The following is a 23,530-nucleotide window of genomic DNA, read 5'->3' on the forward strand; positions in this document are numbered from 1 at the left end:
AACCCACCACGGGATCTGAGGCTGGGATCCCCTTTGCATCTTCTGGCCGGCACACAGTTGGTGTAGCTGGACACTTGCTCCACTGAGTTCTTCTTGGCTACAGTGTGTAAAACAAAAACAAAACAAAAACCCAACACACACACTCAACGACCCAGCTTGTGCTTACAATGGAGTTTGAGTCTCAGGCATCTGCGAAGATTTAAATGTGGAGTCTGTAGAATTGTCCCTCGAAGTGATCAGTGTAGCTGGAATTCAAAGAAAGCAGTCCTCTCCAGGTAGGCTAAGGTGCAGGTGGGCCTAAGGAGGAGAGGGGTGGAGGCCAGGAAGGGAAGGGGGAATGGAATGCAAAGTTTAGGCAGGTGAGGGAAAGTCAGCCTGCAGTGAGGAGCCATGGGTCACAGGAGGAGGGCCCAGGAGAAGTTAGTTAATATTGTTGGAGGGAGAAGCACACGGGTGGCTAGCAAACCCCGGAACACTAAAAGGTGGGCCTAGCATGCCTGAGTTGGTACCCCACCTGAGGATTGGAGTGGGGGGTAAGAGAGGGGAATGTAGCAGGTCCGGTTTGCAGCCCAATTAGGATTTGGGGTTTCGTCCTCTCTCTGAGCGTCATTTGACGCTGTCTGGGGAGGGCGAGGCCGAAACCCGATCCTTTAGTACCCGGGCCCCGTTAATGTTTAATCAGAGAGGATCTTCCGATGGGGCTGGGGTGGCGTGATCTCCCGGCCCCCAGGCGTCCAGCACCTACACCCTAAAAGGCTTCCAACTTTCACGTGGACGCGCGGGCTGCCGGTGGCTCCCGTTCTTTCTCTTTCTGAGACCGGAGAACTGAGCCAGTGCTTGGCTCCCCAGGGACACCACAGCCCGCTGTCCCGGAGCCGGGTGCCTCGAGACCCACGCGTCCAGGTTCTTCCCGCGGCCGCGCGCACCTCTCCTCGCCCCGATGGGCACCCACTGCTCTGCATGGCCTCTGTCGGCGCCGCTGCTGCTGCTGCTGCTGCTGCTACTGTGCCCTACGGGCGCCGGTGCCCAGGACGAGGACGGAGACTACGAAGAGCTGATGCTAGCCCTCCCGTCCCAGGAGGATGACCTGGCTGATGAGGCCGCACACGTGGCCACTGCCTTCTTCCGCCGTTGCTCCAAGGTATGGGTGCGGGATGCCAGGCAACAGTGTTGCTTTGGGTTTGGGGTGGCGTTCTCCGAGGGTCTTCTCTGCTCATCCAGGCATCTAGTGGTTTCAAAGTGCAGCCCTGGGGTGCGGGGTAGGGGGGCAAGACCTAGAGCGAAGTTGCACCTTGTGACAGAGGATGGTGGGGCGAGATAGGGGAGGCCACGTGCTAAAGGTACTGTGGGGCTTGGTTCCTAAGGTGTGAGGCAGGGAGCAGGCTACGGTGTGGTCATGTAGTAAGGGTGTCCTCCGAAGTAAGGTGGCATCGGGAGGCTGAGAACTCTAGTGGCACATCTTTCTCAACTGGGTGCCAACAGTCATTCTGGGTGCCTGTTGGGGTTCTGTAGGCCTTGATCTAGGGGAAGGGTGTCAGAGCTTCAGGACTGGGAGCACTAGTAGATGAATGCGTGGGTGGATGGGGTCAGCTTCTTGGGCATATCTGCCTCTGGCTCTGGGCCACAGGAAGCTCCTGCCTGAGCAGTTCCCTCCAAGTTAATCTTCCCAGGGTTCCATTGAGGTTCTTTGTCCGGCTTGGAAATGGACTTGGGGCTGGATTCTGGAGTCATTCAACTAGCCCTGGGTGGCCAGTTACTTTGTCTCGAGCTTTTGTTAAAAGGGAAGTAACGGTCCTTCGGTGACTACATGGGTGATCTCCGGATGTAACTAGGGAAGAGATCACTTTGGGATTATAGCCCACTGCAGTGTGACCACCTGGCCACTGCTAATGGGGCAGAATCGAGAAAGGGCTTCTGGGAGCTAACCTAACCCCAGGCAGTGTGCTGGTGGAACAGTGTCAGGTTCTCAACTCGAATCACCCCTCCCAATGTCCTCATGCTCTGTACCTAAAGGGAAGTGGAGTCATGGTCAGGGTAATAAAGGACATTTTAGAGCCAGGCATGCCTGTAATCTTGGCTCTCAGGAGGCTGAAGCAGAAGGATTGTAAATTGAGGACCAGCCTGGGCTATATAGCAAAACCCTGCCACAAACAAATAAGGCAGTTCTTTTTTTTTTTTTTTTAATTTTAAAATTTTATGTATTCACCATTGCTCTCTTCAGACACAACAGAAGAGGGCATCAGACCCCATTGCAGATGGTTGTGAGCCACCATGTGTTTGCTGGGAATTGAACTTAGGACCTCTGGGAGAGGAGTCAGTGCTCTTAACCACTGAGCCATCTCTCCAGCCCTGACTAAGGCAGTTCTAATCACCACAGCCCCCCAAAGCGACTGGCACAGGAAACACTGAGTACCCTGTTTTGAGAGATGAGTGGGCAGAAGTGAGTGTGAATCTGAGGGGTTCAGGAACACCTTAAAATTTGCTTATTCATCCACTCATTCAACGAATGTTTTATGGGAATAAAATTTAGAATAAAAATAATTTTGGCAAGAAATTTTAGTCTAATGTTTTTATCCTAGCCGTGATATACCGGGACCCAGAGAGAGGAGGCGTGCCCCTGGCTCCCGGAAAACTCAGTCCACTGCAGAGCACCTTCCCAGTTCTGTAGCTTTTCATTTGGCAGAGGGGCACTGTAGATTGAGCTTTGAGGCATCACTAGGAGTTCAGCAAATGAAGGCAGCATGAGAATCTTCTAGAGAGGACGTGGCATGAAAGAAGGTGCAGGGCTGCCAGAGGCAGAGGAAGAAGAAGGCGGAAGTGTCTGCAGCCCTTACTCTGTCTTCTGAAATGTGAACCCCAGAGGTCCTTTGTGGTTTACTTGATGGTAAAGCTTTAGCTCTGATCTGACTCAAGGTTATCAAGAATCTTCAACTCATTCCACCAGGGTGAGTGTGGATAATCAGACATTTGCCGCATTGACTCCTCACTGCCCATCGCTCCCTTTCTAGAATGCAAGTGGAGTTTGAATCCCCAAATCCGGTTGACCCCCGAGGGCTTGAACAAAGGATATGGACTGAGCTCCTCTGGCGAGAGTCAAAGGTTAAAATCAAAGCTATGGAGGAGCTCTTCGGCCATTGGGTGCTGGGGATCTGTGGGAGGTTTCTGCGCAGGCGCCTCTGCTCCCATGCCCTTGCTCTTGGCTCTTCTCTCTCTGAATGGAGGTGTGGTCTTGTTCCTTCCAGGGATCTTCTTGCCTGCCTCCATTTGGCAAGCACCCAGCCAGGGGCTGTACATACTCGTCTCTTTCCAGTATCTTTGCATGTGTATCCTGGGAGTTTGATGGGCTCTGCAACACAAGAGCTATCTGGGGCTCTAAGATGTTGAGTCACTTGCTCAGGGCCAAAATGCCAGTAAATACTGGAGATGATATTAAAACTGAAGCCTTCGGGTGTTCTCCTTTGGGCTGCTTCTGGAGGGAGTCAGAAGTGTTGGGATAGGAAGGGAGTTAGTTACCTTGGGTGGGTCACTGAATGCGGAGGAGGTGTGATTAGGAAGGTCTTTGGGTATCGTCAGCTGAGTGACCAGGCTGTGGATTCTGTAGACAGATGGATGCAATAAGGAGGCTGCAGAGTGTGACCCATGCCTTCCCTTCCCACCGACCATCACGTTTGGAAATGTGTGTGCCTCAGTAGCACAAATAGCTGCATAGCTGGGGGCCTTGTGGTTTAGCCACTGTTTGGTCCCATCTAGTTACAGTTTGTCTATTCTATCTCTCTGGTTTCACTCCCGATCTGTAGGCAAGACTGGGATATAGCATAGATGTAATTGACATTCCCACACTATCCTGTTGTGTGATCTCTCTTCCCAAAGAATACTGTTAAGTCTCCTGGGAGGAATACCTCCATCCACCGAAGGAACGCCGGGCAAGATGCTTCTTCGCCCCCTTTAGCAGTGAAGTATAGGCATTGAAGGCCATTATGTAATCATCTTTTCAGGCATAGAAATCTTTTTCGGCTCTAACGCAGCAGTCATTTGATTTACTGTCTGATGGTCATAACACATTTGCCTCTCAAACGCTATCTTCTGTCCTAACTCCACAGGCTGTTCAGTGCTGGTCACCCCTGGAAGGATTGGCATTTTGATTTTGTGCTGTTTGATTAACAGTCTCTTTGTGCCATCAAGTCCTGAATTGAAGGGATTTAGCAGGTTTTAAACAAGTCCTGGAAAGTGTGTCCCACTCATTGGGTATTAGGTAATCTGCTTCAGCAGTCCCCTTCAACAATTCCAAAGCTATATGGAGACATAGCTTCAGAAGAGGGCATGGGATGTTTAAAACTCCCAAGTGCCCTATAGGAAAGGGACTCGGCTCACACTCTGCGTGTATTCCTCACTGAGGAAAAGCATCATCAACCCTTCATGATGGTGATGGACCCAGGGACTGAAGGGGTTGAAAATACAAGAGGCAAGGTTAGGTATGCCTCAGGATCCTTCTTTTTGAGCTAACAGAATTTCCCATGTTAATGCAATCGCACCAACTTGTAGGGTGCCGAGGAAGGGCTAGCCTTTGTCTTCTGAAGCATTGGAAGAATCAGACGACTGGGAATGGGGTGAGGGGAGCTGAAGGCTTCAGGCAAGGCTTGACTACTGTCTCTCTTTCTGTCTGAGGGGCTGTCTATCTGGTGCTTTCTCTTTGTACCAGTAGGGTAGGGGTAGTTTGTAAAGGTGAGTGACCAAAGCTATCAGATTAAAAGGGGCTGGACATTCAATGGGTGCACCTCTCCCTGCCCATTGACTTGTTTAAAATAACACAAAACACCTTTCCATTTCTTTATATGTGTAATGTGCCCTATGGTGGCAGCCAGCAGCAGTTTGTCCATACGCTCTGACAGGCTTTAGAGATCCGGTTTTTGCCTTTTCCATCATGCTTTCAGCCTCAAGCGTAGTAAGCACGTGTGGCCTTTTCTTTTGCTTTTGCTTTGCGCCCACGATTACCCTGGTGTCCTGGAATGGGCTCCTGTGTGTTTACCAGAACCACATACCTCTCGTTAGATTCCCTGTTTTGGTCAGGCCCTGTCTGGGTACCATATGTTTCAATCCACCAGTGATTGGTGCAGCTCAAGATTCAACAAAACCAGGGCCTCTATGCTGCATAAGAGTCTTTTATTGGCATTCTGTGGAGGGTTTATGTGGATAGTTCAGAGTTCAAAGAACGGGCAGAGAAACAGTGAACAATATACACAGTATTTATGATTATTCTCACTGGATGTACTCGGGAGGCAGAAGGTCTCATGGCTGAATGCACTAAAGCTACATTGCAGAGGAGGAGGGGGAAGAGAAGGAGGAGAAAGTGGAGGAAGAGGAAAAGGAGGAGGAGGAAGAGGAGGAAGAGGAGGAAGAAGAGGAAGAGGAAATGGAAGATTCCCTCCTAGGGAAATGAAGTTCTATTGGAACTGAATGCATACAACAAGACAATGTGGGAACTCTGTTGTATGCATGCTACACTGGGATGAAGTCATGCTGGGTCCACTGGGGTTCTCAAGTTCTCTGCTTCTCTTCCTTCCTGGGGATCAGGAGGCCTGGAGGCTGCCAGGAACCTATGTGGTGGTGCTGATGGAGGAGACCGAGCGGCTGCAGATTGAACAAGCTGCCCATCGCCTGCAGACCCGGGCTGCCCGCCGGGGCTATGTCATCAAGGTTCTGCATATCTTTTATGACCTCTTCCCTGGCTTTTTGGTGAAGATGAGCAGTGACCTGTTGGGCCTGGTGAGCTACCTTCTTGGGTGTGGGACTTTCCAAGAAGGATGGGCTTCCATTTCTATGTCTCAACTGACCTTAGTGTGCCCACTGCACACCAGTAAGGCAGGACCAGTAAGCATCTGTGGCTCTTGGTTCCCTGAGGAGCTGCCTTGTAAATTTGGCCACACACCAGTGCCATGTCTACATTCATAGGAGGACAGAAGGGACCACAAGACAGCTAGCAGCAGAACCCCTACCCCATGGCATGCTTGCCAGTATCCTTTTCTAGTTTGTCTACTGCCTGTGAGAATCTGTTGGGACAAGGCTTGGGGACACTGGTATCAAAGGTGTCAAAGGTGTCAGATTCTTCTACCTGGGACAAGGTAGTGGTTCTCCATCACTCCTCTGAATGTTGCCTTTCTTTACTGAAGGGGGTGAAAGGGGTACAGGCTATCACCGGCCCTGTTCTTCCCATCCGGCACTCCAGGTTCTCACCTGCCTGCTAGTTTTCTTCTCCACTGGGTGCTTTTAGCTCCCTGTACACACTTAGTTTCCATGTCTCAGGGCCTTGCCCAGGTCTCCAGTGTGCATTGCGTATGCACCTGGTCTTCTGGCCTCGGGTCACTGCTGCCCCAGGGTTTAAACTGACTTAACATCTTGTTACTAAATGACTGTGGGGCATGGACAGTGCCATGGTGCAGAAGGACATCAAGTCAGTGCATTCCATCCATCCGCTGTGCCCTTTACCCAGCATTACCTGTGACACAGCCTTGAGCCTTTCCATCAAGCTTACAGCAAAGGTAGAGACTGAACGGTTGGTGCCAGGGATGGTACTGTGTGTACTCTGCACAGTGGGGAAAGAATAAGACACCTGACGTGCCAGGTGGCCAGCAGGTACCTGCTGGTCAGGGCAACAAGCTCTGTACAGGGGGCCATAGAATTTGCTCTAGGAAGTTGAGCCCTGGAGTCTCAAAGGGTGCATTGGCCTCAGCTCAGTGCCTCACTAATTTGTTTAATTTAGAGCAGATGCCTCTCTCGCCCAGGATTATCTGTAAGCCAGATGTGAGGACTGTAGAATGTGGAATATCTTTTTTGAATAGGGATAGGTTGAGACAGTGTCTTGTTCTGTAGCCCAAGCTGGCCTCAAACTCATGATGCTTCCACCTCTGGTTCTGGAATATTGCAGACAGGTGCCAACACCACCAGCTAACTGTTGAAGCAGATATTAAGTAAAAAAACTGGCAGAGAGTAAATTAAGGAGCCCTGGGGATACTGAAGCACCTAGAGATGCCTTGGGCCTCCAGGAGTCAGGGAAGGGGTGAAGAAAGGAAGCTGAAGCAATGGAAGAAGGGCGTGGTATCTGAGGATGCAGCTGTGTGAGCCTGGTTAAGGGGTACAGGCCCCTCTCTCAAACTGAGGCAGATGCCTCCTATTAGCCAAGCACACTGGAGGCTTGGGAGTCTGGATGCTGTGGTCTGCAGGGTCAATGCAAAGGCCGGAGATGGGAACAGACATACTGTGGCCAGCACTGGTGTTCTGATTTGAGAATGATGGTACTAAGATTCCGGACCACCTCCCTGAAGCTAGGCTTAGCCTGACTCCCAGGTGAGATGTGGAGCTCAGAATCCAGAGAGAGGAAGAGAGAACCCTCTGAACAGCCATAAAGATCAGCCACTGAAGTTATGGAGCACCATGTTCCCCAACCAGAAAGAGATGAGGACACTGGCCCCTAGTCTGTCTTCTGGGCTATGGGAGGGAGCCTTTGTGACAGCTGGGGAGGTGGACAGTTGGCTCAGGTGGGGCTGCTGTTAGCTGAGGGGCTTTTGAAGCTAAGTGCCTGGCTCCCTGGTTCTGCAGGCCCTGAAGTTGCCCCATGTGGAGTACATCGAAGAAGACTCATTTGTCTTCGCTCAGAGCATCCCATGGAATCTGGAGCGGATTATCCCGGCATGGCAGCAGACAGAGGAAGACAGCTCTCCTGGTAAGGTGCCCGGTAAGCCTCCAGCCTCCATTTGCTTTGCTCTGCCTGCCCACTTCCTGCCCCACCTCAGGGCTCCAGAGTCTGCACTGACCTCTCTGTCCTCTCTGCATTGCTCCATGCAGAAATGCAAGAGTTTTCCCTTAAATGACCCCCCCTCCAGCTTCCCATCCTTGTTGGCTTCATCCCCTCCTGTCTTAGTCAGTGTTCTATTGCTCTGAAGAGACACCATGACCATGGCAACTCTTATCCAGGAAACCATTTAATCGGGGCTGTCCATTATCATCATGGTGGGAAGCATGGTAGTGTGCAGGCAGACATGGTGCTGGAGAAGAAGCTGAGAGTTCTACCTCTGATCCACAGGCAGTAGAAGGAGACTGTTACGCTGGGCGTAGCTTGAAAGTATAAAACCTCAAAGCCCGCCTCCACAGTAACACACTTCCTTCAAGAAGGCCACACCTCCTAGTAGTGTCCCTTCCCATAGGTCAGGCATTTAAACGCATGGCATGAGTGTTTGGGGGTCATTCCTATTCAAACCACCACACCTCCCATCTGGATAGGCCCCCCTTGCTTCACTTCTCTCTGGGAAGAGCCTAAACCTGACTGACCCACTATTTGTGGGATACCCATCCTTGTAGACAGGGACAGACCCTTCAGCAGAATAGACAGAGCTTACTTCAATGGCTCCCAGCTAGTCTCCCAGCTCACCTGGCCCTAACACCAGTACTATCAGCCTGCTGGAGGCTTCCTGCCTCTGTCAACAGTCTGCCTAGTGTGTCTTGCTTTCAGAGATGGAGAGAGAGACTTGGGAAGGTGGTCTGGATCTGTGGGTGACATCAAGTTGAGAAAGGCTGAAGGGCACCTGCTTTGGGAAAGGATCAGAGGTTCCGTGGAGTCTGAAGTGTCTGTGTCCCCTTCGAGTATGTAAGGAAGGTTAACCAGTGCTTAGATAGATGGGGCATGGATTTGGTGAGATAGATCAAGTCTGGCAGCTGGGGGTTTCTGAGCTTCTCAGGCTGCTGGGTTAGTTATGTAACCAGCCAGGGTACCCCACCCCCACCCCTGAGGGTGGCCACAGAGCACTCTGTGCCAGGCCACAGGATGGGACAGGCAATTTAAGATTCCTTTTCCTTTTAGACACCTTGCCCTGGGCCTCTATTATACCGACTGGGGACTGAACTGTAGCCGCCCAGCAGCCACGGACCAACTGGGTTCACCTGAAAGGGGGGCTGGAAATGAAGAGGAGACGGAGGGGCGAGAAAAACATGGAACCAAGACAAAGTTTTCTGAGTCTCAAAGTTTAATATTCAGCACTGCTGAATATAGGGGAAGCCCACCCAACCCCATCCCTTGTTTCAGCTGGATAAATGTTGCAAAGCAGGCTCAGCGGGCAGTCTCTTCTAAGTTCTTGCAGGAAGTTGCGAGTGTAAACAAAGCGGTGTTAAAGTCTTGTGTGGCAAGCATGGTCTGTTCAGACTGCTCAAGTCTGGGACGGGGCACACCAAACTTGGCCTCAGGCCTGCTAGGGAGGTACCCAAAGACTTAACTGTATGCCCAATCCCAGGATGGGAATTCTTTACAGATTCGTTTTTTAAAAAAATATGTGCGTTTTGTCTGCACGTATGTATATGTACCATGTGCAGGCAGTGCCCACAGAGGCTTTGAAGAGGGCATTTAGTCTTCTGGAACTGGGGTTATAGATAGTTGCTGGCCACCATGTGGGTGTTGGAAACTGAACCTAATTCATCTCTGAGAGCAACAAATGCTCATAGCCATTGAATCATGGCTCTGAGAAAATTTGAGTGTGGCTGCTGCCTTGGGCTCCTCCTTCCCTTCCTCTGTTCTCCTAGCTCTCCCTCCATAGGAACCAGACGTATGCTACCCTCTGCTGCAAGCCTCCTCCATCAGGCCCGCATGGGCACCACCACCCCGCCCCCAAGTGTCTCCTGCAATACTTACCCCATGCCTGTTTCTTGAAGAATTTTACCCACTTGGGGAGGGAAGGTGCAGGTGTCAGGCTCATGGTGAGCTTCTTGCATGGAACCCACCCAGACTGAATGGGGGAGGGGGATGAATAGCCCACAGGCTTACCAGGTCCTTGCAGGTGGACTTGGAGCCTGTTTCCTCCCTGGGAATGTGTTGGTTTCTCTATGTCTTCTCAGTCCTTGCCTTAGCAAGCCGGGAGAGCATATGCTTGGAAGATTGGTTTATCTTATACCATAATATTGTGTTTCGAATGTTCCCATTGTTATTTCACATGGGACTGGATACCTCAGTCTACCTCCTGGCTCTGTCATTTGCTAGCTACAGGCAGCCGGCAGCTCCCATCCCTCTCTGTACTCTACTCAATAGCATGTAGCTTGTAAGAACTGTGGGGGAGATTTTCCACGAGCTGTGGGGTGGCAGACAGCTTGGTACGTGAGCAATAGTGTTAACCCCGGAACTGTTCTCCCCGCCCCCAACACCGGCTGCCATGGGAAGCTGGAAGTAGCCAGGTGGAGGTGTATCTCTTAGATACCAGCATCCAGAGTGGCCATCGGGAGATTGAGGGCAGGGTCACCATCACTGACTTCAACAGTGTGCCTGAGGAGGATGGGACACGCTTCCACAGACAGGTGAGTGTGACTCTCACTTCATCTCAGAGGTGGGTGAAGGTGGGCAGAGGTGCCATGCCTGGATCATTGTTGTCAGTACTGCCTAACTTTCCCTGCCATCTGTGGGGTGCTAGGTCAGTCTGTCCAGACCCTCTCACGTGATCCCTGTGTTGATTGATCAGGCGAGCAAGTGTGACAGTCATGGCACCCACCTGGCTGGTGTGGTCAGTGGCCGGGATGCTGGTGTGGCCAAGGGCACCAGCTTGCACAGTCTGCGTGTGCTCAACTGTCAAGGGAAGGGCACGGTCAGCGGCACCCTCATAGGTGAGTGACACTCTGGGTTCTATCTGCCATGTGAAGGGAGCCGAAGCTTAGCAGGAAGCAAGGTCTCACAGTCAGGCAGTCTCTATCACACAGTTTAGGAAGATAGAGTTGGCAGGGTCCCAGAGATCAAGAATACAGGTGGGAAACTGAGGCATGGGAGGGGGTGGGGCTCAGTCCAGTGGGTCCGTGGGTGAGTGCTCTCCTGTAGCTCAGCACTGTTCTCTTACATGCTGTCACATGTCACCTGCATTAGATTTGCAAAGCCCTGAGGTGGCGGAAGCCAGTTTTCCCATCTGTGTGCTTACCGCCAAAGCTGGGACACCTACTTGGTGGGGGAACTGCAACCGATCTTTCCAGACGCCTGCAGGTTACTCCATCAAAGGGACCCAGAGGGCTAGAACTTCAGTATACAGGCAGGGAGAAGAAGTGAAGTAGCACTGGTTCACTGTATCTTAGCGTGGAGGCTTGGCATGCGACCCTGAGGCTGGCATGAGATGATGGCTAAACAGTAAGCCCAGCCAGAGAGGGTGACTTGGCCAAGGGCCCACAGTGGGAGCCTGCCAGCCTCTGGGGAAGGAGCTACTAAAGGCTTGACTGCCACCAGCCAGTCAGATGCTGGCCCTGAGCTGGCCCACGCAGCCTATGGGAACCAGCTTGGCTTATCAGTGGGACTTCTTCAGTTGTTTTTGTTTGTTTGTTTATTTTAGATTTATTTTTATTATTGTCTGCATGTACGTATGTTTACCAGGTACTGGGAACTGGGTCCTCTTCGAGAGCATCAAGTGCTCTTGACCACTAAGCCATCCTTCCAGCCGCATGCTTGGGACTTTAGAGCACAGTCAGTCATTGACATACATTTAAAGCAATAGCTTCTGTCCTGTCAGGGACCTCTTGTGCCTGTCCCACCCCCTTATTGACCAACATCAGTCCAGCTTGCCACCACCGAAGGCCACTGTGTAGAGTCTACTCATTCCCTGGAAGTCCTCACCCAGGCTGGGCTCTGGTCTCTGGTCTCTGGAGGGCTTCTTGCAGGAGAACTCTCCCCGCTCGTGTTGTAGAGGCTCTGAACACAGTACAGGATGGAGCGGGCTCAGCATGACAGACCTTTATTTCGGCCTTGGCTTCCTCTGTATGAAGCTGGGGGCAGGGGGCGCAGGTCTAAGCACAGGTCTATACAAGCTAGGGGCCATTTGCAATCACAAATGTCAACAACACTCCTGTGTCCATTTTGCTGCCCCTCACCTCCTCCTGGTGTGAGGAGGCATCTCACCAACCAACCCTTACATGAATGGTCCCCACCTCAGCCACAGCCCCCCGGATACCTGGATCAAGAAGGTTCTGAGAGGTTGGCTTGGCTACACTGTGTAACAGAGCAGGAGCCTGAACAGGAACCAAGCTGTTAGGCTAGGCCAGCTGTGGTTAGACTTGGGTCTCCAGGTTATGGGCTGGCAAGGGTTAGGGTTATCTCTAGAGCTGGCCTTTGGCAAAACTGACCTTCACACTCATTGAAAGTGGGGAACAGAGTGTTGTTGACATTGGGGGAGTACATCTTTGTAGTGGAGAGTTGTGGATGGTGCTGTGGGGTCTTTAATCCTGACTCAATATAAGTAGCACTTGCCCCTGTTTATAGAGGGGAGGTTGGCAGCTTCTGAGTAGGTACCAGGGTGATCTCTGATTATTTTGGCTGCAAGACTCCAAGTATGGTGAGAGGACCTCTGAGCAGGCCTCAGAGGAACATGGAAGTTTATGAAGCCCGAGAGCTGTCAAGGAGGCTCTCTCATTTCTGGAGGCCTAGGAATTTTCTGGAAAGGCATATAACAAAGTCTGGTGAGGATCCTAATAATTTGCATATTCAGGTTCTCTGAGAAGCTGGAGAAGTTAAAAGTGGAGAAAACACTTCCCTTTTTTAGGGCTAGTGTTTTTTTTTTTTTTTTTAATCTGTTGTTTGACAAATTCATACATGTGTATATTTTGGTCATTTTACTTCCCATATTATCTTCTCTTACCTGTCTTCCCCTCTGCTGAACCCTCTCTTCTTTCCAATAAGTCTCCCTTCTATTTCCCTGTCGTTTATTTGGTAGCTTGTTTGTGACCCACCAGGTTTCAGTACAGTTGCTAGCAAGAGGGTTATTTCTGAAACATGAGCAACTTAACAGTGTACTGCTGAGAAAAAAACGCTACCCCTTACCCGGGGAGCAGTTACCTGCTAGTCGCTCCTTAGAGTGGGGCTTCGTGTCCGTCTGCCATCTATGATAGAATGCTACCACCTGGCAAGGTAACATGGCTGTCGTGAGTACAACGGCCTTATCACGTTCAGAAGACAACATTTCATGGCACTCTTGCCCGCCCCAGTCCTTGTATTCTTCCTTACCTCCCTTCTCTGGTGTTCCTTGAGGCCTGGGGTGTCGGGGTGGGGCGATAAGGAGGTCCTCTTAGGGCTGAGCATTCATGGTCACTTATCCTCAGAACTTTGAGGTGAGACTTCTCACACCAGGAGGAGGCGAGGGGCAATGACATGGACACAGGAGTGTTGGTGACATTTGTGATTACAACTGACCCAGTTATGAGCCTCTGCATTAACTGCTCTCCACCATATAAAGACCAAGGTTGAGAGTAGCACAGATCTGTGGGTGTCAACATAAACACTTAGAAGGCAGTTTGATAATCTAACCATTTAGCAAAACCAATAGTGCTGTGTTTGCCCGTGGGGCCTATGACCTTCCCAGCCTTGGGGTTTTGACCAGGTTTACAATACAGGCATAAATCCCCTTCAGTGGAGTGAGCCTCAGATCCAATCAGAAAGTGGTCGTTTACCAACACGATAGCCAGACCACTATGGCACCAGTGAGCATATGCCGCTGGCCAGCTTTGAATTGAACTCAAAGGCTTACAGCTGGGAAAGCCTGTTGACTTTTATCTCCTACCAGCCTGCATAGCAGCCTTCAACTGAGAGCTAGGCAGCAGGGGGCAGCTTCCAACTCAGTTCTAGCTTGATTCCTCCATGTTCTCTGTGTTAGTTAGGGCTATCTAGAGTAACCTAACTTATAAAATGAGTCTCTCTCCTCTCTCTCTCTCTCCACATATGTGTGTGTGTGTGCGCGCGCACACGCATGTGCGCATGCATGTGCGCATGCGTGTGTGCATGTGTGTGTGCTTTTGTGATGTATTAGAATGACTTACAGGTCTAGCTAAGCCAACCATGGCTGGCTGTGAATGGGAAGCCCCAAGAATCCAGTAGTTTCTCAGTCTATGAGGCTGGATGTCTCAGCTGGTCTTCACTATATCCCAAAGAATCAGGCTCTATTGGCAACGAAGGGATAGACTTGTTAGCAAGGGGACAGCAAGCAGGCAAAGAGCAAAGGCTTCTTTCTTCCATGTCCTTAGGTAGGCTTTCCAGCAGAAAGCATGACCCAGATTGGAGGTGGGGTTTCCCAACTGGATCTGGATTGAAGGTGTCTTACTACCTCACAGATCTGGATTAGAAGTTGGCAACAAGAATAGCCATTATATCCTGTATCCAAAGTGTGTGGTGTTTTCAGAAATAACATCTTACCATCAAGTTCTGGGGAACACTCAGCTCCTTCAGTTTTGAGTCTAAACTTAATCTAGGGGCAGAATTCTAATCTAGGGGTCCCTTCCTCCAGGGACCCAGTGTTTTGTTTCAAGGCATCCAATAGATTGGGTGAGGACCATGAATGTTGTGGAAGTTATCCACTTTACTCAAAGAAAGTGAGCAAATGATTTAAATGTCAGTCAGACATAAAATACTTTCAAGGCAGCATTCAGATAGGTTTGGTTAAGCATCCGGCACCACCACAAAATAACCCATCACCCTGTCTCTGAGGGAAAGAGCTGAGAGAGGAAGGTATAACTGTCTAGCAGGTAACCTGGGCTTGATTTTTTTTTTTTTTTTTTTTTGCAGGCCTGGAGTTTATTCGGAAGAGCCAGCTAATCCAGGCTTCGGGGCCACTAGTGGTGCTGCTGCCCCTGGCGGGTGGGTATAGCCGGATCCTCAACACTGCCTGCCAACACCTGGCAAGGACAGGGGTAGTGCTGGTTGCAGCAGCCGGGAACTTCCGGGACGATGCCTGTCTTTACTCCCCAGCTTCTGCTCCAGAGGTAGGTGCTGTACTGTTCTGCTGGGACAAAGAAAAGATGGCATCCTTTCTGACTGAGCTGCCTGGGCTGAATGTGCTTAGAGCCCCCAAACCAGGACTGATGGGACTCCTGCATTCCCTGCTCCAATGACTGTGGGAAGCTGTAACCCATGCAGCTATACCTATGATTCTGTCCAGCCCTCTCCTTTCCTCTCTCAGGACCTGGGGCCTTATCCAGTCCCTCGGAAGGGAAAATAGCACCCTCAGCTTTCTCTCCACCCTCTTTGCTTTCCTAGATCACCCACAAACCCCTGCCTGAGCCATTTGTGTATCAGACCCACTGTCCTGTCCAATCTCTTAGCCTCCCTCCCCATTGTCCAGCTCCCCACCTATAACTGACCCTAGTGAGATTGGGGGTGACTGCTGGCCCCAAAGCCCTCATGTGATGACTTCATGCAATTATCCACCATGTCTGGGGCTGTGGCAGGTGCATCCTGGAGGGGGCCTCTCTGGAGGAGTTGACAGTCCAGTGGCCCCATCCTTACCTGGGGGACACCTGCAGAGCATTTGTTATGCAGTGAACTATTAGTGCTGAGTGTGCAGAAATGGGAGGCACCTGTCCCTGCTCAAGGCTTCATGTAACCCTGCCTTCCCTCCCTGACCACCAGAGCCTACCATCCTGCTTAATTTAACATTGCCATCTTGCCTGCCCTAGGCTTTATACAGTACCAAGATGGCCTGATAGCAGGTCCCTTTCCTACTCGGTCTCTACCCTAGAACATGGGCTCCACAGGAAGTCAGGAAATGGGGTCTGGAAAGTGTTGGGGAACCCTGGTGAAGGTGAGATGCCAGAGTTCCCCAAGGGGCTGCATTTCTCACAGGTGATGGCGTTTCAGTGGGCCACAGTGGGAACTGGAGTTGGCTAGTCCAGAGCAAGACCTGCCTGTCCCATTGTGGCTCTGGTCTATCTCTGCAATGCACTTCTTTACTGTGCCAGGTCATCACAGTTGGGGCCACGGATGCCCAGGACCAGCCAGTCACCCTGGGGACTTTGGGGACCAACTTTGGACGCTGTGTGGATCTCTTTGCCCCTGGGAAGGACATTATCGGGGCCTCCAGTGACTGCAGCACATGCTTCATGTCACAGAGTGGGACATCACAGGCTGCTGCCCACGTGGCTGGTGAGTCACCACCCCACCATCCTGCCACCACAGCAGGCAGCAGGGTCTGTGCCCTGACCCTCCTGTGCCTGAGGGCAGATGTGAGGGGACCAGATGGTGCCTGTGGTGAGCAGCTTTGCTGGTGTGGTGCAGTGTCTGAGGTAACCTCCTTAAAGGAAGAAGTGTTTATTTTGTCTCATGGTTTCAGAAGGTTGGCCACTTGGCACCTTTTTTTTTAGGACATGCCATGGTGGGGAGTGTGTAGTACAGAACAACTTGCTCCCCTCATGTACCTGAAAAGCAGACAGGAGGGGTATCCCCTGCCCACAATGACCTGTTTATATTGGGTCAGACCTCCAAAAGGTTCTGTCTCCTCCTACTGGCTGGTGACCAAACCTTCAATATATAGGCTTTTGGGGAGAAATTTAAGAATCAAATTATCACAATGTCCTGTAAATGGAGTTTAATAAACTCTATTATTTATTAATATGACCTGGCCAGTTCCCCAATCCTATGGATTATTTAATCAGCTCTTACACAACTACTGGGGATTAACCTTAAATCTATTTTACTAATAGCTAGACTGTTTACTTTCTAGCTGTGGTACCCAAGTACCTGCTGTTTGAATCTCACCTGGGCCACTTCTGCTCCAGCAGTTCCTTCTGGAGGTTGGGGCATTTCACTTGAGCACGTGCTCCTGGTCCATCATGTCTAATGGAGACCTCCTGTTCTCTCCAACTTTCTCCTCCTTCACTCTCCTTTCTCCTTTATTCTCGTGGTCCCTACCTGTGACCCCCAAGCCCAGTAACTGAAACTCCACCTATTTCTATTCTCCCCAGTAATTGGCTGAAGTCGTATCTATTCAACCAATAGTTTTAAACTGGGGAGCAAAGTTTAAATAGCATCACTTGGTGCAAGTGAGGATCTGCTCCTTGGGGGCAACCAGATCTTGGGGTGCAGGTGCTTAAATTTCCAGAGGAATAGGTTTTGTGTGTGTGTGTGTGTATCTCTGTGTGTCTCTGTGTATATGTGTGTGTGTGTGTGTGTGTGTATGTATGTATGTGCGCATGTGTGCACACACACTTGTGTTTTGTTCCTGCATGTGTGCCCCTATGTTTTGGGAAGGAGGGCCAGGCCACCACCTTCTGTAATTCTGCACCTCCAGGCATTGTGGCTATGATGCTGACTCGGGAGCCGGCACTTACTCTGGCTGAGCTGCGGCAGAGGCTGATCCACTTCTCTACCAAAGGCATCATCAACATGGCCTGGTTCCCTGAGGACCAGCAGGTGCTGACCCCCAACCTGGTGGCCACACTGCCCCCCAGCACCCATGAGACAGGTGAGCAGGATGGCAGGGAGGGCACCCAGTCCCTGCCCTGGCCCTTGCAGAAGGGTTTTCTTTCCTTAGCTATAGTTTGAGGGCAGAGGCTCTAAAAAGGCTTGATGATATTTTCATGGGAAAATAGCCAGCTTGAAGCCTCTTTTCCTGCCACCGACTGAGGCGATCCCTAACATATCTGGCAGGTTCCCTCATCCCCATCCCAAGACCCTACTCATCTGGGCCCTGTTGCAGGCGGGCAGCTGCTCTGCAGGACAGTGTGGTCGGCACACTCGGGGCCCACTCGGACAGCTACAGCCACAGCCCGATGTGCCCCAGAGGAGAAGTTGCTGAGCTGCTCCAGCTTTTCCAGGAGCGGGAGGCGACGGGGTGATCGGATTGAGGTGCCTGGGCCCTGTTTGTGTGTCTGTCTGCCTCTAACCAGCCCCAGCCCTCAGCTGCTGCAAGTGGTTGATCCCTGAGTCTTCTAATCCCCATTTTCAGGCTTAAAGACATGGTCAGAGGGAGCCACATCCAGGATGAGAGGTGCCTATCGGGTGTGTGGTCAGGGCTTTGTGGCAGAACATTTTAAAAGCTGCTTCACTGTGTTGGTCTGTGGCTCTGGAGTTGGGGTAAAGGTCATTCAGATGCTGTGTGACACTGAGTTTGGCTGGAGGGCAGTGCCTGACCAGAAAAGCCAGGAACTAAGGATAGCACTGGTGAAACGTCCCAGGCTGGGGATGGCACTGGCGCTGGTATGCTAGCTACCCAGTGTCTCTACTGGAAGCTGTATGATGGAGCTGCCTGCAGACAGAACAATCTGCCTCAGGCCTGGGCAAATGACTCGTATCTAGAGTAGTGGGAATACGCATGATGCTAAGGGCTCCAAGGGTCCTAACTAGGAGCCTGTGTATCTCTGTCCCAGCCCCGTATTCTTTGTCACTAGTTCTTGTTTTTCTCCAACTCTCAGACCATAGGGGGCCAGCAGGTCTGCAAAGCCCTTAATGCATTTGGGGGTGAGGGTGTCTACGCTGTCGCTAGGTGCTGCCTGCTTCCCCATGCCAACTGCAGCATCCACAACACCCCTGCAGTCGGAGCTGGCTTGGAGACCCATGTCCACTGCCACCAGAAGGACCATGTTCTCACAGGTAGGAGTCTAGTTCAAGCTGTGAAAAGAGGCCCGGTTGACTCCAGAGTGTGGTCCTCCAGAGCCTGAGACCCCGGGCCCATTTTAAGCTGGTCTCCATCTCGCCCATGTAGTGTGGTCTTCTTTCTCCTTAGCTTCCTTCTGGAAAAGAGGGTGATGATGGTGGGGTGAGGACGGGGGGTGCCTGGAGCCGTCTAAGGGAAGGCTCTGCGGCCTGTCTCCAAGGGGGCAACCTCAGTTTGAATTCTGCACTCAGTAGTGGGATCAAGTTCCTTTATCAGCCTGTGCTTGGTTTCTTCATCATAAAGTGCGAGGGTACATGCCACGCATGTAACCTGGTGCTGGGACAAGGTATACCGGCTCTCCTTGTCATGTCACTGACCTGACTCTGGGCTAGGGAACACTAATGGCCACTGTCAGGAACAGTCCCAGGCAAGTAGTAGAAGTCACCAGTGAGGACCTTGAATGCCATTAGGGGATGGATGGTGGCTCTCAGGTTGGAAGGAGGCCAAACAGTCCTGCATGGTGGAGGATAAGTGCTAGGCTGGGCTTGAAGGGGTAGGAAGTCACTGGGGATGGTTCACTCAGTGGCGGATTCTGGTGGCGTACAGGCTGGGGAGCCACTGAAGGTTCCAGAGTGAAGGATGGGGTTGGCAGAGCTCAGGCACAGAATGGATCTTCAAGGGCCAGGTGAACCCAGTGGGTGGCTGCAGCCCGGACCAGGCAAGGCTCCCTGACCTGTTGGTTGCACTTCTGTACTGGGCTCTCATTTGCCTTTCGGAGTGTCAACAGCTAAGCCCTGGGGCATGCTTGGAGCCATGTGAGCCTCTGACCTTCCCTATCTGCAGCCCAGTAGAGATCCACTTAGCAGCTAAGCCAGTGGGTCTCAATCCTGATGCTGCAACCCTTTAATACAGTTCTTCATGTTGTGCTGACCCCCAGCCATAAAATTATTTTTGTTGCTACTTCATAACTGTAATTTTACTACTGTTATGAATCGTAGTGTAAATATCTGTTTCCTGATGGTCTTAAGTGACCCCTGTGAAAGGGTCACTCTATCCTCCCCAAAGGGGTCTCAACCCACAGGTTGAGAACTGTTGAGCTGAGGGAGCTGCCCCTCCACGTAGAGTGGCTCTACTCTAACGCATGAGTCTTTGCCATGAGTAGGTTATCTGCTGGGACCACACATGTGGTCTCCATCCTCTTCATAGCATCTCCATGGGTGCTCTCACATGCCCAATGCTACAAAAGGGCACCTAAGGCTTAGTATAGCCTAGTGACCACTGTCCATGATTTGGTAGCTGGTGATGTCCCTTGCTTCCAAGACTAGAGTCCCAGGTCCCATGCAGACCTGGCTCACACCTTAACTTTTGGTGGTAGGGTGGGGGAGGGGCTCCCAGAGGCTCTGAGCACCTCAGGCTGAGGAGCCCAGTCCCATCCCCTCAACCTCCTTCTCTGGCTGGAGACAGTATTTTTCTTAAGAAAGTAAGTTTCTAAGAGGTGGCATGGCTCTTCCACAGCCCCCCAGACGGTCAGTGGCAGAGCTGAAGTGAGAATCCAGGGATCCTGTTGCTCAAACCAGCATCGTTTCTACTTGGGGCTGTATTTCTGTCTTTCCCAAGCTTTAGACTTGAAAGAAATAGCATCAGTTGGGACCAGAAAGGCAGGAAGTTCACAACATTACAGAGTCTGAGCTGTATGTTCTCTGTTCTAGGCTGCAGCTTACACTGGGAAGTGGAAGACCTTAGTGTCCAGCGGCAGCCTGCGCTGAGGTCCAGACGGCAGCCTGGCCAGTGCGTTGGCCACCTGGCGGCCAGTGTCTATGCTTCCTGCTGCCATGCCCCAGGTCTGGAATGCAAAATCAAGGAGCATGGCGTCTCAGGTCCTGCAGAACAGGTGAAGGAGTTGGGAGTGGCTGGGTACCTTGATTTTGTGGGGGGTGCTGCCCTGTGTTGAGGGGGCCCCATGTATCATAGGAGGATGAGCTAGGCAGCTTTTACTGTTGCAGGCACAGCATGTGTGCATGGCAGGCCGGCCTAGTTTTGCTTTTGTCCAGATAAGCAAGGCTTGCTGTCCACCCCTGCTGCTCTTTGAGAACATGCATGATCCTGGCAAGAGGGAAAGAAACACTGCCTCAAGTTTCTGATAGGAGGCTGCTGGGCCCTGCAGAGTCTGGACACAGTGTTGCAGATGCTGAACAAGTGAAGGCCGAGGGAAGGAAGAGCCTGAGGCCAAAGCTCGAGGCAGGAGTGTCCCTCCTTTATACAGCTCTGGGGGGGAAGGGTGAGGGGACAGTGTGAGGCTGGAAGCTGCTCTAAGAGGGGGGTCTCAGTTCTACTATATCAGTGAGCGCAGGCACCCAGAGGCTGGCTCCAAGCTGGTCCAGGTGCTAGGAAATAAACTGGGCTGAGGTGCCTGCTTAGCCTGCCAGGAGTGTCCATTCTGGTGGGAAAAGACAGTAAGCAAAGTAAGTTCCAGAGTGCCAAGAGGCCAATATAGAGAAAAATGGAGCAGGGAAGAGTGGTGGGTTAAGATACCCTTGCAATGGGATGATAAGCCATGGGGCCCCCACCAGGAACAATGTTTCTGGCAGAGGAAACAGCTAAAGCCAAGAGGGGTGCCAGTATATCGTGGTGACAGGATCATCCAAGCTAGTAAGGCAGAGTGGGACTCAGAAGTCTGGAAACATCTGACCTGGAGGGGGGCGGTGACCAGGCCCACAGTTGCTGAGCTGAGAAGCAGGAAGGTCTGCAGGACAACCCCCTGCACTGCTCCAGGTCTAGGGGGTGAGGGCCTAGGCTGGGGTGGGCGGTAGGGGGAGTTGCTGCAGCCAGAGATGCATGTAAGTGAGGAGGAAGAAGAACAGGTTCAGGGTTTCTGTTGAGCCTCTGGACTGCCATTAAATAGGACAGAAGGCTGCAGAGGATGTGAAGGCTTTGGGGACGTGAAGGTGGCTGAGTTAGAAGGAGAGCCTGCTGGTTACTGTTGGGTGCAGCCCTGCTTGGGTCTGACAGGCGGTGGAGCTTGCTTAGACACAGGCCGTCTTCCTCACTGCCTTCCTCTGGACTCTGGCAGGTCACTGTGGCCTGTGAGGCAGGATGGACCCTGACTGGATGCAATGTGCTCCCTGGGGCATCCCTCACTCTGGGGGCCTACAGTGTGGACAACCTCTGTGTGGCAAGACTCCATGACACTGACAGAGCAGACAGGACCAGTGAAGAAGCCACGGTAGCTGCTGCCATTTGCTGCCGGAGCCGGCCTTCAGCAAAGGCCTCCTGGGTTCAGTGACAGCCTCAGGCAGGGATGGCACCTGAGGCTGGGTGCACATCTACCTGCTTGGCTCTCTTGTATCTAGCCAAAGGTGGGGAGATTCTGCCTGGGAGAACTTGGGTGTTTCACCCTGGGTACCCATTCCTGGTGTATGTGTGGGGAAGCACCTTCATGGTCAGGGGGCCAGTGCTTGGCATTCTACCATCAGAGACAAGCTCTAGTTAAGCTCTAGTTGGCTCTGGCCAGCTGCTCCCGTGTAGCAGAACCTGAGGGCACCGGCTGCAAGGCTAGCGTTCGGTCCTCAGGCCTCCAGGGTGTATTTGTCCTGCAGGAAGATAATGATGGACAGAGACCCTTGGAGGGTCAAAGACTAAGTTCCAAACTGGGAAAGTTGGTCTGAAAGCTGCTGGGCCCACTCACAGCCTGCTCACACTGCAGACAACCATTTTGGGCGCACTGCTTAATTGCAGATTAGTTCTGCACACCTCCAGGGGTGGATCCAGCTGTTAAGGCCATGCCTGTACCTTCCAGATGTTCTCATCTGCTGCACCGCAGGCGTTGGCCCTACTCAGAATGACATGGTATGACCCCCCAGTCGACTCTCAGTTTGCACTGGAGAACCATACAGGGCTTACCTCACCTTAATCCCATCCACTACCCTGTGCACTGACTGGCCTCACTTTATGAAGGAAAAGACAGGAACAGAGGCGATGTCATACAGCCAGTGATGTCAGGACACAAATCCAGAGTGGCTGGCCCTGGAGCCATGCCTCTTGGCAATGCTAGGCCAGGCATCCTTTTTTGAAGCAAACAAAAAATGAGAGGACAGGCTATGCCTCAGCAGCTTGTTCCTGGACCTATGCTCCCGGAGCCCCAGTCCCACAGATCATGTGGAGACTGGAGGAGCGACAAAGGGCGACTGTACCAAGGCCACACAAGTTGACAAGAACATCTCTATCCTGACCTCTTCTGTCTTTTTATAGTAAGCTTCCCCCACCTGCGTTGCTTTTGTAACTTCATATTTATGCAGGGTTTTGTAGTTTTTATTATGTAGTAACTTTTCAGAATAAAAGCAGCTGATGTGACCGACTGCACCTGACTAAGAGGCTGCCTGCTTCCCAGGTGCACAGGCCTGCAGCGGGCCCATTCTAGGAACGCAGTGACTGTTCTGTAGCCTCCTGATACCTCAGAGTGCTGGTGTTTTCTCCTGGCCTCCCTCCCTCCAGCATCTCAGACTTGGGGCTCATGCCTACCAGTACTCCCAGCTCCCAATACTTCTGCCATCCTTCTGGTGAGGGTTCAACAGTGTTTATGGACTCACTCGTTCATGAGTCTGGGGGTGTTTCTGCAAGCAGTCTATAGTTGGCCCTGATTTGAAATGAAGCATGCTCTCAGATCTCTTTCCAGTGTGCAATGTGCAAATATCCCAGTGTGGGACCCCTTGGTGTCACTGTCTTAAGCATGGTCTACCTCTATACAGTATACACATCAGATCCACCAAGTCTTCAAATGGCTTTCTGTACATTGGTGTCATGTGTGAAAAGCAACAGAACTGACAGATGTTAACGGCTCAAATGACACAACACTGGCAGTCACCAGAGCCACTGGCACCGTGCTTTCAGCTCCGTTGAGACCTCTGCCTGCCCCCTCGATGGCAGTGGCCAGCCACTGGTTGGTCAGATGCCGTATGTAGAATGTGCAGGGAGGGCTTGCCCTACAGGGAGGGGAAGATGCAGTAAAGGGGGCGGTACCCATGTGAACAACACAGGCCACCAGCAGTGACTGACTAGTGCAAGACATTTAGTCTTTGAAAGCTGAGGCTACAGGCCCTGAGCCCAAGATTGCTGGCCCTGCCCAAGTGGTACACAGAGATCCTAGATCAGAGAAGGCTGGGAAGACACACAGC

General features: G+C 51.8%; 1 protein-coding gene across 2 annotated transcripts; it reads left to right on the plus strand.

Moving 5' to 3' along the window:
- The first annotated feature begins 683 nt into the window (after positions 1-683).
- Pcsk9 (proprotein convertase subtilisin/kexin type 9) lies at positions 684-22,718 on the plus strand. Of its 2 annotated transcripts, none has more exons than XM_034502989.2 (12): positions 684-1,141; positions 5,572-5,763; positions 7,594-7,729; positions 10,196-10,329; positions 10,491-10,632; positions 14,555-14,751; positions 15,727-15,910; positions 17,055-17,228; positions 17,463-17,611; positions 18,178-18,355; positions 20,069-20,250; positions 21,430-22,718. In XM_034502989.2, the coding sequence occupies exons 1-12, from the start codon at positions 941-943 to the stop codon at positions 21,640-21,642; spliced, it is 2,082 nt and encodes a 693-aa protein (XP_034358880.1). In that variant the 5' UTR covers positions 684-940; the 3' UTR covers positions 21,643-22,718. The 2 variants fall into 2 exon arrangements, with proteins under 2 accessions (XP_034358880.1, XP_034358881.1); XM_034502990.2 differs by having other exon boundaries at positions 685-1,141; positions 7,594-7,717.
- Positions 22,719-23,530: the final 812 nt, after the last annotated feature.

This window comes from Arvicanthis niloticus, chromosome 5 (assembly GCF_011762505.2).
Source record: "Arvicanthis niloticus isolate mArvNil1 chromosome 5, mArvNil1.pat.X, whole genome shotgun sequence".
NCBI lineage: Eukaryota > Metazoa > Chordata > Mammalia > Rodentia > Muridae > Arvicanthis > Arvicanthis niloticus.

Excerpts from the sequence above, each read along its gene's own strand:
- Pcsk9 (XM_034502989.2), top strand. The coding sequence starts at position 941 with ATGGGCACCCACTGCTCTGCATGGCCTCTGTCGGCGCCGCTGCTGCTG. Across the intron at positions 10,330-10,490 it reads GGACACGCTTCCACAGACAG|GCGAGCAAGTGTGACAGTCA; the intron begins GTGAGTGTGACT and ends TTGATTGATCAG. Across the intron at positions 10,633-14,554 it reads GGTCAGCGGCACCCTCATAG|GCCTGGAGTTTATTCGGAAG; the intron begins GTGAGTGACACT and ends TTTTTTTTGCAG.